General features: G+C 40.6%; 1 protein-coding gene across 1 annotated transcript; it reads left to right on the top strand.

Annotated features, from left to right (window-relative positions):
• The first annotated feature begins 3987 nt into the window (after positions 1–3987).
• On the top strand, positions 3988–6874 carry deltaCOP (coatomer subunit delta). The gene is made up of 9 exons (XM_067783709.1): positions 3988–4141; positions 4221–4260; positions 4337–4560; positions 4623–5026; positions 5104–5277; positions 5341–5654; positions 5734–5845; positions 6009–6174; positions 6309–6874. The coding sequence occupies exons 1-9, from the start codon at positions 4139–4141 to the stop codon at positions 6435–6437; spliced, it is 1566 nt and encodes a 521-aa protein (XP_067639810.1). The 5' UTR covers positions 3988–4138; the 3' UTR covers positions 6438–6874.
• The last annotated feature ends 7922 nt before the right edge of the window (positions 6875–14796 follow it).

The raw sequence follows: 14796 nt of genomic DNA, 5'->3' as shown, positions 1-14796 counted from the left end.
TTCGGTGCCGCAGTTTCTTGCTATGTGTCCGAACTCGAGACAGTTAAAGCATAGTTTCGGCTGAACTTTTGCTCGGACTCGGCATATAACCCATCCGATTCGAACTTTACCACTTCTCGTAAGTTCCCGAACTAACTCAGTGGGTAAAGAAATAGTCGCAGTCTGCGTACCGCCATATGCTTTGCGCAAGGATCGCACACTAGACGGCATAGCATTGAAGCCTGCAAGCTGTGTGTTCAGCGCCTGGCAGACCTCTTCAACCGTCGTTACTTCGTCTATATCGCGTATTTCGCACAGAGTCTCCTCCTTGAGGGACTTGACATCGGCTTTCCCTGAGAGGGCTTGTCCTACAGCTGCTTCAAGTTTTGCAGTGTCATTGTCCGACTGCCTACTGAGTTGGAAGAAGAGTTCTCCCTTAGCAGTCTTGCGGATCTTACGAACCATTGTGTTCATTTCTTTCAATGACTCTTCATTTTTAACAGCTTTAAGGAAATCCGCGTATGAGAAATCGCCTGAGCTTTTGATCAGGATTGCGTCGGAGCGGGCTGGTCTCTGCTTCGGGCCCTTTTGCTTATTAACCGTCGCCCAAGCTCCTCCTTTTTCTGGTTCTTTTACTAATTCTGCTACTTCCTTCGTTGGTGCGTTCACGACTCCTGAGGTCTTTTGCGCGTTCTTATTCTTCTTTCGCCGCACGTGCGGCGATGGCGTACCCCCAGATGCGCACTCACGGCCACGTTTTATACATTTCTGTTGCACGCTTTGTGCCAGAGATGGGGTAGTCTGTGACTGCTTCACTTCCCAGCAAGACTTACTCGTCTTCTTGAGCGCATCCGTGGCTTGCTCGTAGGAGATCGCAATAGCCTTGACCAAATCCCGAAGGTTTTGGTTAATGGTGCGTTTTCCACTTCCTACAAGCTCTTTTATCTCCTTAATAAGCTTTCCGAGGCACTGGAAAGCATTTTCGTCGGCTGCTCCACACTCGGCCCCTGGCTCTGATTCGCTCAGTCTCTGCGAAGAAGCACTAATGGGTGGAGCGGAACGTGGAGGCGACTGCGCAAGTCTTGACTTCCTGGCGAATGGATCCATACTGCCGTCCTCGCTTATTTCAACAGGGACAATTGGTGGTGTTCTCATATTGCCCTTCTTATTCTTTTCAATTATATTATTATTATGTTATATTTGTACTTATATTTCTTCATTATATTTATGCTTTTAATTTCTTTAATTAAATTTTTTTTTTTATTTATTTCTTTATTTATTTATTTATTTTTTTGTTTTATTAGTTTTCGGTAAGTATTATTTTATGGTATATTTTGTTTTATTTTCGCTTTATTTTACCTAGTTTTAGTTGATTTTATTTTATTTTATTTTTATTAATTTAGTTTAATTTTAGGTAATAATAGGTGTTTATCGTATTAAAATATGTATGTATACGTACGTATATTTATTATGTATAGATGCATACGTGCATATATTTTTGTTTGTTTTGAGTTGCTTTGTAAATATTCATTTATTTAGTAACATATATTTACGTAACCAAAGTTGTGCTAGAGTCTTAAGCTAGAAATATTGGGGTCGTTTACCACTGTAAGGATCACAGAACTTTGTTTATTAGTAAACAGGTGTGTAAATGTTCATACATAATGGTACATGTACATATTTTAATAAGATTAATATGGTAGGAATTTTTGTTTCCCATATACATACATATGTATGTAAATATGTACATGTCCCATTATGTAAGAGCATTTACACACCTGTTTACTAATAAATAAAGTTCTATGATCAGTACAGTGGTAAACGACCCCCATATTTCTATCTTAAGACTCAAGTACAACATTGGTTACGTAAATATATGCTACTAAATAAATGAATATTAACAAAGCAACCCCAAACAAACAAAAATATATGCACGTATGCATCTATACACACATAAAAATATGTACGTATACATACATCTGCATGCTCATATGTACAAGCCATGGTTCAATTATACAGGTTGGCTCATCTCATCAGCTGATTTTATTTATGTCATTGCATGGTCGAAGGGATTGTCAAAAGGAGATGGCAAACTCAAAATGTAACCAACACATTGGCAACATTTTACTTACACACACAAAAACTGCTAAGTTTTATGTTTCCATTCCATACCATTCCCACCAAAACCAATACACAGATTTTGACAATTTGAATAGACATATTTTGTTACTTTACAATGAGCCAACCATGTATACTTGAAACATGGTATAAGCGATGAGCGCAAGATAAACAGATTTTTTTTAAATTTACTATTCGAATAGTACTATTCGAATAGTGCGCACTATTCAAATAACAAGGAAAGGAATTCGAATAAATAAAAGAGAATAAACGAACAAAGAATTCGAAGAAATATTATTCGAATTATTTGAAACCAATAAATTTATTCGTTTATTCGAATATAAATCGAAAATAATCCCACCAATAATATGAACTCCTATATCATCTATTGTTAATTTAACGTAGATTAGACCATGTGTAAGACCTAGTTTACATATATATCGATGTTATATTAATTTTCGGTAATTAAGCGCCAAATACACGACACGAACATTTCCGCGAACAATCCGCAATCTTGTTCGCAGCTTTGGCCATACACCATACGAACTTTTGGCCGAACATTAGTTCTCTTTCAGACAGCATCAGGATCTGCTTCTTTTAATTCTTCGATAAAAATTAAAATATTTTGATTTTTGGCGAACATTTGCGCCAACTAGCAAACACCACCATACACGACAGAAAAGGTCGCAGAAACATGACATAACGGGAATGTTCGCGGAAATAATTAGATTTCCCATATAAATATTCCACTGCGATAATTGATAATTATGAACAAGTTTTAAGCCCCCATTACTGATACTTAGCATAGACTTGACTTGACTTGGCGTAAACTTGGCAACTTAGCCACGATTATACTCCACTTGGTGCATAAAATCTGGCATCATAGTCAGCGTTGAAATTTATTTTTAAATAAATGTCAATTTGTATGACAAAATGTCAAAATGAAATGGAATCAAACAAATGGCATCTCAAAATGGAAATGTCACTTAGAACTTACATAGAAAATCAAAATTCAACAGACTTCTAAGTCAAGTTAAGTTTTGAGTAATCAGTAACATGCAATGTTCATTTAACAGAACTGTAAGTGACAGTTCGCAAGCTAAGCCAAGTATATGCTAAGTATCAGTAATGGAGCCTTTAAAGATGCGGATTTTTTTCATAAACAAAGTTCCACCTCTAGAGTGTAATCTCTAATTGGAAGCACAAAATAACAAGCCAACCTAATATAAACGCACGCAAGTCATTTTCTGTCAAAAATGTCTCATGAACATACAACTTGTATGAGAGCAACTCAAATTGAATTTGCTGCGTGAAAACCCAACGCGAATTCCAATTTTTGTTCTGCGTGACATTTAGATTTGACGTTTGCACACATGCTTTACATTGTCGCAACGCATGCTTATTTGGGTTTGGGCAAAAAACGTCGGTTCTTTGCGTGCGCTAAAAAACGCAGTGCGGTTTTATTAGGTTGGCTTGTAAAAGAGAAATGTGAAAATTTGGCAGAAAATGATTTAGTTCCTAAGGACGGAACATATGTAAACGCGTAGATTGACTATTTATTGTAGATTAGTAGGGCATGTGTAAACGTCGTCTAAGCGTGGTATAAAAAACGAATGCGGAACAATACAAGCTGGCAGCACAGTGACATACCTACAAACATAAATAAAAGTTCCATGTACTTTGTTTTTGTAAATCGATGGACTAATCTCAAAATCGTTATGCGCAGGAAGTTGAAGTGTCAAATGATATTAAAAACTACTAACCAGCTGATATCCCGCAGTAAACTATTACTGGTTCCGCCATGAAAGAAAGGAACTACTCTATTCGATAGGTATGGGTCATTTGTGAACCCACAAAGCACAGCACTTTTGACCAGCTATCGATAGTTCGATTTTCAGTCCAACTGGAAATTTCGGGTTGAAATTTTTGACATTTTCATTGTTCACTAATCTAACACGTCAGCTAGAAAAATAAAACTTTTACAAAAATCGTGTTATATTAGCTCAAAGTTCCTCCAAAGAATCCGAAAGCTCCCACCAACATGGTAAATTTATTTAATAATTTCTTAATTTTGGTGTGTGTTTAGCATTGAAAATTTTACTCTGTGTGTGCTTCCTCGCCAGGTTTTGATTGCTGCGGCGGTGTGTACAAAGAATGGAAAAGGTATGTGTAGGGCTTTCCGTAATAAAAACAAATATGTAGACATGAAGTAAAAACATGTATTTTCTTTAAACAACAGTGATTATATCACGCCAGTTTGTGGAGATGACGAAAGCGCGTATTGAGGGTTTGCTTGCCGCTTTTCCCAAACTAATGACGTCCGGGAAGCAACATACATATGTGGAAACCGAATCTGTGCGATATGTTTACCAGCCAATGGAAAAGCTTTATATGTTGCTTATCACAACAAAAGCAAGTAATATTTTAGAGGATTTGGAGACACTGCGACTATTCTCTAAAGTTGTAAGCATATATTATTATTTCTGTGTTAATTCAGAAAAGTGCTTTAATATTCTTCTTCCCAGATTCCTGAGTATTGTCATAGTTTGGATGAAAAAGAGATTCTTGAAAATGCTTTTAACTTGATTTTTGCTTTTGATGAAATTGTTGCTTTGGGATATCGCGAAAGTGTAAATTTAAAGCAAATTAAAACATTTATTGAAATGGATTCACACGAGGAGAAAGTATATCAAGCCGTTCGTCAGAGTCAGGAGCGTGAAGCACACCAAAAAATGCGTGAGAAAGCTAAGGAGTTGCAACGTCAACGTCTCGAGGCTGCCAAACGCGGTGGTAGTGCTGGATTGATGGGGCGTGGTGGCCATGGCAGTGGTAGCAGCAGTATGGATGCATTTGGCATCAATTCTAGCTCTTCAAACAGTACGGCTCCATCAATTGAGTCGGAGTTGAAACCATCAATTCCAAAAGCTGCGTGAGTACAATCGATTTTTTTACAATAAACAAGCTTTAATTATTTCAAATAACAATAACTGTCCCTTACTACACTAGGAAGCCTGTTGCACGTAATGCTTTGAAATTGGGTGGCAAAACTAAGGATGTTGACAGCTTTGTAGATCAGCTGAAGAGTGAGGGTGAAAAGATTTCCAATTTGGCACCAGGTAGTGGACAAAATAGTGCGGCTGTAGCTAAAAGTAAAATCGCTTCTGAAATACATACTGATAGGTAAGTGCACCTTTTACTGATTTTTTTTATTTCTTAAACCTAATTTGTGATTTTATTACTCAGCGTTCACCTCAAGATGGAGGACAAACTCACTGTACGTCTGGGTCGTGATGGTGGCTTACAGCAATTTGAGTTATCTGGTTTGTTGACCTTGCGTATATCTGAAGAAAATTTCGGACGCATCAAAGTGCATTTAAATAACAATGATACTCATGGTATACAATTACAAACTCACCCAAACGTGGACAAAGAACTTTTCAAAACACGTTCAATAATTGGATTGAAAAATCCAGCTAAACCATTTCCATTAAATACTGATGTTGGAGTTTTGAAGTGGCGTTTCATTACGCAGGATGAAGCTGCAATACCTTTGACAAGTAAATACATATATTCATATCATACACTTTTACTATGTTGAATCCACTTATGAGTAAATAATTTTTTCCGTTTTTGCAGTCAATTGCTGGCCATCTGAAAACGGCGAAGGTGGCTGTGATGTTAATATCGAATATGAATTAGAGGCACAACATTTGGAGCTGCAGGATGTGTCGATAACTATACCATTGCCGTAAGTATTACAGATACACGCTATACATCTTTTTTTGTATTTGTTGAAGTAAATTCTTAAGGGTAATATGTATAGCTTGCACAAAATCACTTACAAGATATATCTCAAAAACTACATTTTTTTGCTATCCTATTTCAATCTACTAAATTCTGTTTACAAACAGCATGAATGTTCAACCATCTGTTGCTGAATACGATGGCACTTATAATTACGATCAACGCAAGCACATACTTCAATGGAATATTCCTATTATTGATGCTAATAATAAATCTGGCTCGATGGAATTCAGCTGCAATTCTTCTATACCTGGCGATTTCTTTCCATTACAGGTATGTAGTAAAAATTTATATCTTAATCGATTGTCATTTGCAAACTGTTTTTATGCGTCCATATCGTAGATATGATTGTTCCTTTGTGTGCATAATTAATCTAAATTTTTTTGTGTTGTCACTACATCCTTTAGGTGTACTTTGTATCCAAAACTCCATATGCTGCGCTTAAAGCCACTGATGTATTACTTGTTGATGATGACAGTCCAGTTAAATATTCGAGCGAAACTATGCTATTTGTTGAGAAATATGAAATTGTATAAGTTTTTATATACTGTTAAATTGTATTGTCTTAGTAGTAGACGCATTACAAACAATAGCATAGACAACTTTTTGCAACAATATTTTTCATATTACTTCCCTAAAAAGCGGATTTTACCAAACTGTTATACGACATGTTAAACTATTTTTCTAACTACTCATAGTATAGAGATATTTATTTTTGTGCTAGTAAAAATGTAATTTTGGCAAAAGCAAAAGTAAGATTTGAATTAATGCGTGATCTCTTTGCTTTTAATAACACAATATGAATATCAACTAGCAATATACATAAGTATCGTCACTCCAAACATATAATTTTACATTAATCTGATTTTTACCTTCAAAAATAAATGATTGTTAGTTGTTCGAAACAATGCAATTATTGCAATAATTTGTAAAGCAAGTACATGCGTAAATACATAAATAAATATACATATAATATAGGCTATGAAAACAGGTTCTCTTTCTTCCAAACATATGTAGGTACGTTTTAGGGCGATCTTTGGCAAAGCTACTGCTTTTAAACAACTTTTGAACTTATGTATATTTTTTTTGTCTTTGGAATAAGCTTTACTTTTAATTTTAGCATCTTGTGCAATGCCACAATCATAGTTGGTTTCATAAGATGCATATAAGAGCTAAGCATATTACAATATCCAGATCGAAGTTGTGTCAGAGTAAGCGCGTCTTCTTGCGAAGTCTGCTTTCCCCAACTACGTGTTTCGTATATGAGCCTTGAGAACGAGGTTCGCTGGAAATTTTTCTGGCGTAAGATTTCACCCTACCGAGTGTGCACGAGGCTGAGGGCCTTTTTATGCCCCGTTCGTTCAGACGGCTGACTTCCTGTGTGCCGAATCTCTTTGGAGATGTCCCTTAGAGTCATAAGACTCGGAGCAGCAACCATCAGTTGTCTGTGCGGATGCCGAGATCTCTGGGAATTTAAGGGAAACTATTCAGCATTTCATTGCTTTCCCTTTGGGGCAATCCATAAATAAGTAAGGCTCATTTTGATGCTGGCCACCTTGGGCAGTGATCGATGTTGATGGTTCTTTGCCGGATATAGATCCAATAAGTTCTGATAAAAAACAACATTAACGTATTAGCCGACCATCTCAGGAACGACGGAATTTTAACACATTGAACCTTCTAAGCCACCCCGCCTTCCAATCATTAGAAACTAAATATGTGTATGATGGATTCATATTTGTAAGGGAATTCTCCTCGGGTATGCGAGGTTCACAATAGGGTTGGACAATCGGGTTAGGGGGTTAGAATATACCCGCCGTAGGTATGCCTCTGTGTGTGATTTGTGGGTACGCCTGTCGTAAGAGGCGACTAAAATACCAGATTCAATGGGTTGTGTAGCTAGGGTTTCCAGACCGAAAATGTCGAAAGGAAGAGGAGACTAAAATACCAGATTCAAGGGGTTGTGTAGCGCAACCCTTCAGGTTGCCAGCGCAATATATAGCTTCTCCAAACCCCATTGTCAACTTCACCTATCCGCGGCGAATCCTGTTTCACTAACATACGAGGCTCTGGCGACCCCAAGCTCCTCATGGAAGTTGGGGTGGGGAGGGAAGGATGGGCTGAAGGTTTAACGTGGTCATATAAATGGTTCCCGAGATGGTCGGGCTAGTATCTTAATGGTGCTGTTATCGGAGCGTACCGGAACTGTATCCGGCAAAGGACCATCACATCGATAACACTCCGCAAAGCCTTCGGGGATCAACCTTATCGCTACAACAACAACATTGATTTATTCACTCATACAACAAAAAAATAAATCATAAATAAAATTCCATGAGATAAAACAAAGATCTGCATGTGGTCATAACAATCGTTCAACTCGATAACACTGGCCAAGGCCTTCGGGGAGTGTCCTTATCGCTACAACAACAACAAGCTGTAGCTATAAAGCTTTGTATTGCTCTTATCAGCCATTTTGTGCCGTAAGTTCGTCTATAAATCCGTTGAAAATGTGTTAGAAGCTCCGCAACTAATCGGATTGTGTACTACTTATCCACAATGACTAATCGGACATTTTTTTCCTGTTTTGGGAACTGAATCTTTCAATTCCAATAAATGGCAAGAGGACTCTTAAATTGCCTCTTAAAACTCCAGGGGCCTACTCTGTATTGCGATGCGAAAGGCAGTGCGATGCGAAAATAAATTGCGATGCGAAAGGTAATTGGAATTCTGTAGCGCTATCGCATCGCTAACAATGTCCCTTTTTTATTTTTCGCTAATTTTTTGCTTGAGTATGCATCACTGACCAAACTCAAAGAAAGAGAACAAAAGAAACAAGGCGATTACAATTTCGGCAAACGATTAATTTTTGTTGAACAAATTAAAAAAAGGATTCTGTAGCATTATGGAACGATTTAAATGAAGAAAGGATTGATTTAAATGAAGAAATCCTCCCAGTTCAGAAATTGAACTGGAAGAAGTGAACGTGATAAATACAGAAAACGTGGAAAATCATAGAATGGGAAATATTGCTAGTTGTATCAGAGAACAAATAAAAAATGACATGATTTCAAATAGAAATGCTTTATAAAAAAGTGGTTTCGATTTAATCGTTATTTATTTATGTATTTTAAGTCCACTAGGATTACAAATTGTTGCTTTTGTGTTTGTTTTGTTTTTTTAGTTGTCCTATATATTTTTAAATGAATATAAAGATATCAATTTATAAAATCATCAATTAATACCTACACATTTGAACAATGCGAATGCCTATTACTTGTAGCAAGAAAAATGCGAAAATGAATGCTGTTTGACATTCGCTTTCGCTTTACAGAGTGCCGGCAATGCGAAAAGGGGGAAAAATTGCGAATGGGCTAAATGTGAATGCGAAAGTCAAAATATACATGCGAATGTCAAGATACAGAGTACCGATTTTGCGATTTCGCGTATTTTTTCTTTCGCATCGCAATACAGAGTAGGCCCCCAGGTTAACAAACGTATAAGGGTAAAATACTTGCAACATGTAGATGTGCCTAAGCAGCTAACACATGTTACAAAGTAAATAACCGTCGCACAAAAGTTTCCTTTAATAATTTCTTTTATGTAAATCCGTATTAGGAAAAAGTTGACAATTTATATAATGCGTCTTGAACTCCTTCTCTTGCGATTGAATCGTGAAGTACAACAATTACAACAATTTCCACAATTATACACGTGTACACCATCAAATAAAACAGCTGACCAATCCTTCACTAATATCAAGGCCATCCGAAAGTCAGATTATATGTATATACGTCAACAATATGCAAACATGACATGAGCACAAAATATTCAAAATGTTGATAAATAATGATATCTTAAGCGGCAATTACCGACCAACGTCTGCCGTACGTACGGACGTTTGTCGTACGAAACACGTTTGACCGAACCCTCAAGCCCGTAGGAATCAATGTGTGCGTCTGTGTACATGTACATAACATATTTATGTGTGTATTGTTTACAGATAAGCAATGTTGCCATTGACCATTTTGCATGCATGTTTATGGAATCATCAACTTTTTCCAATTTAATTTTTGATGTGGTAAAAGGCTGGAATTAATATTAAATAAATATAAATAGATTACATATTTATAATCTGCACTTTTACATAATTAATTCGAATTATTTTCACAATTTTTCAAACTTTAATTAGGTGTTTTTGCATAAAACTGCAGACGGTCAAAAATTAGCGCACAAAAGTTTACTAGGCAACTCTGTCTAGTGAGAGAGCGATCAGCTGACACGTTCTTACGGAAAAAATCAAAATTGTTTTGATTTCTACGTTCCGGGCTACGTACGTACGGGCGTTGCACGTCGGCGAGTTTTCGTTTACATTGCACACTCATAAGATAGGTCGTGTCAGCTGACACGTTTTTGGTACGTACGTTCGTCAGTAACTGCCGCATTAAACGTTGCATGGCAGGTATACAAAATCTTCCATTGGAAAGTTGTTTGATGGTCTCAAGAGTGAGCGGCATACAAATTAAATGAATATCTTTCAATCAAAGAACACAAAAAATTCAAAGATACATACTTTACATGAAAAACCCTTATATGACATAAAATAACTTTAGCTATCAAACCTATAATGAATATATATTAATTATATATATATGTATATTATTTTTATTTATTAATTTTTTTTTCCACTTTTTTTTCTGAAAATTTTATATCTTAGTATACATCCCGGATACCGGTCCACCTCCGGGAGTAACGGCGACTTGCTGCGGCATGGGGCTCTACCGCAGTCGACCGCATTGTTTCCCCTATCCCTTTAACTTCAGGCTGCCGAACGGTCTCACCTTAGTAGGCAGCTAACGAACAAGATTTGAAATGAGCAACAAAAACCTGGCCTCGGATCCCTGCCCGGGTAAAGATGCCGCCTTTGGACTAGGCATTAAAAAAGTCAACAATTCGTCGGGAACCGCACAGACGGCGCCGACCAGGCCTTCACGGCAACAAAAAAAAAAAAAATCGTCGGCCACCTGTGCAAGCTAGCGGAAGAACTAAACCCCTTGAGGGCAAGTCCAATTCCGCAGCAGCCGGCAAAGCTAGCCCCAAAGAGGGAAAGCAACGTCCGACTGAGCAAGCACAGGAGGCCCGTCCAACGCCCGTACCGGGCACCTCTTGTCAGCAGGTGGCTGGTAACAGCACTAAATCCTCCACGGACAAAAGTACTGCCTCCACCGCTGCAAAGCTACCTCGCAAGCCGGCTGAACCCCTTGAGGGTTCCAAGGCAAATAAGCGAATCCCGACATCGGTCCGCAACCAGCGGAACATTCGCAATGCCGTCAAACTCGTTGAGAAACTTGGCAACTCTCCCAGCGACAAGTTGACGGCAGAGCAAAAAAGTTCTCTGGCCTGGGCCAGGAAGATTATTGCTGCCAAGAAGAGCAGCAACAACAACCCCATCCCTTCCTCTTCTGCCTCCAAACTAACTTCTGACCCGAAGATGCCGGCCCTTAAGAGACAAAGGTCCATGGGAAATGCCTCGAGCGATCCCAAAAGGCACCGGCCTTCGACCTCTACTCCCCCTGCCCTGACCAAAACCTTCAGCGAAGCGGCTAAGGCCAACTTTACGCTGGCGGTTTTGAACCGCGGTCACCCGGATGGGAACATGACCCCGGATAACTGGAAGGATGTCCTTAACGGCCTTCTCAAGATCTTTAAGGACATCATGACCAAGCATCCGGGGCCGGCTCCCACTATCCGTGATGCCGGCTGGTACCAGGGTAGGGTCAAGCTTGTTTCCTGCGCCGATGAGCGCTCGTGCAAGCTCTACAAACTCGCCATAGCTTCGCTAGGACAGCTGTGGCCTGGGGCCAGGTTGGATGCGGTCGGTGTGGAAGAAATTCCGAACAGACCGAGAGCCTGGGCCTGAGTCCCAGACGGCATAGCGGATCCTGGCGAGATCCTGGATACTATTGCGGAGTCGAATCCGGGGCTACCTTCGAGCGATTGGAGAATAGTCCGGGTCGGCGAAACAAGGGCGAAGCAGCGTTATGTTGGTTTCATCATAAACGAGGCTTCTCTCCCTTGGCTTGACGAATGTGGTGGAGTATTAAGCTACGGCTTCTACTCCATCACGTTGAAAATTCGACGGGATGGTGCGAAGGAGGAAACACCGGACGAGGGTGAGCCTGTACCTCAGGGCGAGGGGTCAGACAGAAACACCCCGAGTGGATCTGCTGCCCATGGCACTGGGGAAGGGACCGCCACCGCGCCGGAGGATCTGGTGATCGGGGATACCGCATCGAGTGAATCCGCAACCGCCACAATGAATCTCACGGACCCATGCAACACCTTGAGTGGACATGGGGCCGATATCGAACTGGCACGCAGCACTCCGGATGCCGAGAGCGATACACTCTCGGTATCTGAGTTTGCGGGTCAGTTCTTTACGGGAATGGACGAGCAGCTTTTGCTGGAATCCGACCCGTCCACCTTGAGTGGACATGGGGCCGATATCGAACTGGCACGCATCACTCAGGATGCCGAGAGCGATACACTCTCGGTATCTGAGTTTGCGGGCCAGTTCTTTACGGGCATGGACGAGCAGCTTTTGCTGGAATCCGACCCGTCGGATGCCGAATTCGACGATACTATCGTAGAGGAGGCATCTGACGATGCGGATCAGCAGAGGATGGACGTCGATGCCGCAAACGAACCGTAACGGGCGCGCAGGTACTGCAGATAAACCTGCACCATTCTAAGGCAACCTCGGCTGCCCTAATCTTATGCCTCAGCACTACGTATGAGGACGTCGTTCTAGTCCAGGAGCCTTGGGTCGTTGGCAGCAAGGTCTGTGGACTCTTTTCTAAGGATTACCGGCTGGTGACACCGCCCGTGACAGGTAGAATCAGATCTTGTATTCTAGTAAAGAAAAATCTAGTATTTATTTTAATATCTCTTTTTAGCGACGAGGACTTTACCTGTATTAGCCTCGAGCTACAGGGCAAACAATCTGGCTGATGTCCGCATATCTATCGCACGATCGCCCAACTTCTGTGCAGGACCGGCTCTGCAAAGCGGTACGGGAGGCCCACAGTAAAGGGTTCCCGATAATAATTGGGGCCGATGCCAATGCACATCACATTGCTTGGGGCTCTACCGACATTAACAGTAGGGGTAGGTCTCTTTTTGATTCTATTATAAGTAACAATCTAAGTATATGCAACTCTGGATACAAACCAACTTTCATCACCTCAAACAGGAAGGAGGTTCTAGATGTTACTCTAGTTTCTGGGGCATTCTCTGACCTTGTCAAAAATTGGAGAGTTTCCAACGAAAACTCCCACTCTGATCATATGTATATCATTTTCACTCTGCTCTTGCGTACACCGCCTAGGGTGGCTTACAGGAATGGGAGACGTACGGACTGGAACCTTTATAAAAAAGTCCTGTCCCTTACTCTCCTAAAGAACGCTTCTCACGGTAGGCCGAGCCTACCGCTAACAACTGATGAAGCGCCTCCTTTAAGCTGGAGACATTGGTGCTTTATCGGTAACCGTATCGGGAACCTTTTAACAGCTGATTCGACCAACCTTATGAGAATCAATGCAATCGATTATTGGTGCCGCTAAGGTCGTAACCGTATCGTAGCCAACCAATTGGGTTTTGGTCTACCATCGTAACGATAAACAGCTGATTACGTTAGGGATACGGATACAGCGATACGACATACGGCACCAATGACTCCGGCTTTAGACACAACATTTGCGTCAAAAATAGAAGAAGCAGTAGATCTTATCACCAAATCTTGTAACGCTGCCTTCACAGTGGCCTGCCCGGAGATTAAGGTGAGGGGTAAAAAGAAACCCTATTGGTGGAACCAGGAAATCTCCGAGCAGAGGAAAAACAGCAGAAAACTCTTTAACTAGGCTAAGCGCACGGGAATCTGGTCCCATTATAGGGAAGCCTTAAGATCTTTTAAGAAGTTAATCCAGAAGGCCAAAAGGGACTCCTGGAAGAACTTCACTAATGACATCGAAGAAGTCTCAGAGGCCAATCGCCACTTCTAGTACGGAAATTCTCGAAACCCTGATCAGCACTCACTTTCCGGGCTGCAGATCTCAACCATACATCTTAAACACGCAATCTAACCCAGTGCCATTTCAACCCCAGGACCACATTGTAAGCGAAAAAGGAGTTATCTGGGCACTCAAGTCCTTTAAACCCTTCAAATCTCCGGGAACGGATGGAATATTTCCCGCTGAATTGCAAGCTGCAAGCGATCTTATAAGCCCGCTGCTAGCTAAAATCTACAAGGCTTGCCTCAACCTGGTCTATATCCCCACGGAATGGACCAAGGCAAAGGTAGTCTTCATACCCAAAGGAGGCAGGATATCGGGCAACAGTCCAAAAGATTTCAGACCAATAAGTCTGACCTCATTCCTCCTAAAAGTTCTAGAACGATTGCTGAACGCCTACATTAGACGATCGGCAAATAAGGCACTAATCTCCAACAACCAACACGCCTACTCTAAGAGCAAATCCGTAGAGACAGCTCTACATACATGCTATCACTACTAAGATAGAGAAGGGTCCTGCCTTTAAAGAATTTACGCTGGGTATCTTTCTCGACATAGAAGGAGCCTTCAACAACGTTCTCCCAGCAGCGGTCACAAAATCTCTACGTTCTTTAGGGGTGGAAGAGCCTCTTGTGAAATTCGTGGAGCTCCTTCTAAACAAGAGAATCATTATCTCTGAGCTGGGCAGCTCATCGTTAATAAGGTATACCAACAGAGGAACCCCCCAGGGGGGCGTTCTTTCTCCTCTACTGTGGAACCTGACGGTGAACGCTCTGTTATCTATACTACAGCCCATCGGATGCCAAGTCATTGCATATGCCGACGA

This window comes from Eurosta solidaginis, chromosome 4 (assembly GCF_040869045.1).
Source record: "Eurosta solidaginis isolate ZX-2024a chromosome 4, ASM4086904v1, whole genome shotgun sequence".
NCBI classification, from domain to species: Eukaryota; Metazoa; Arthropoda; class Insecta; order Diptera; family Tephritidae; genus Eurosta; species Eurosta solidaginis.
This window is presented reverse-complemented; position numbering and strand designations above follow the sequence as displayed.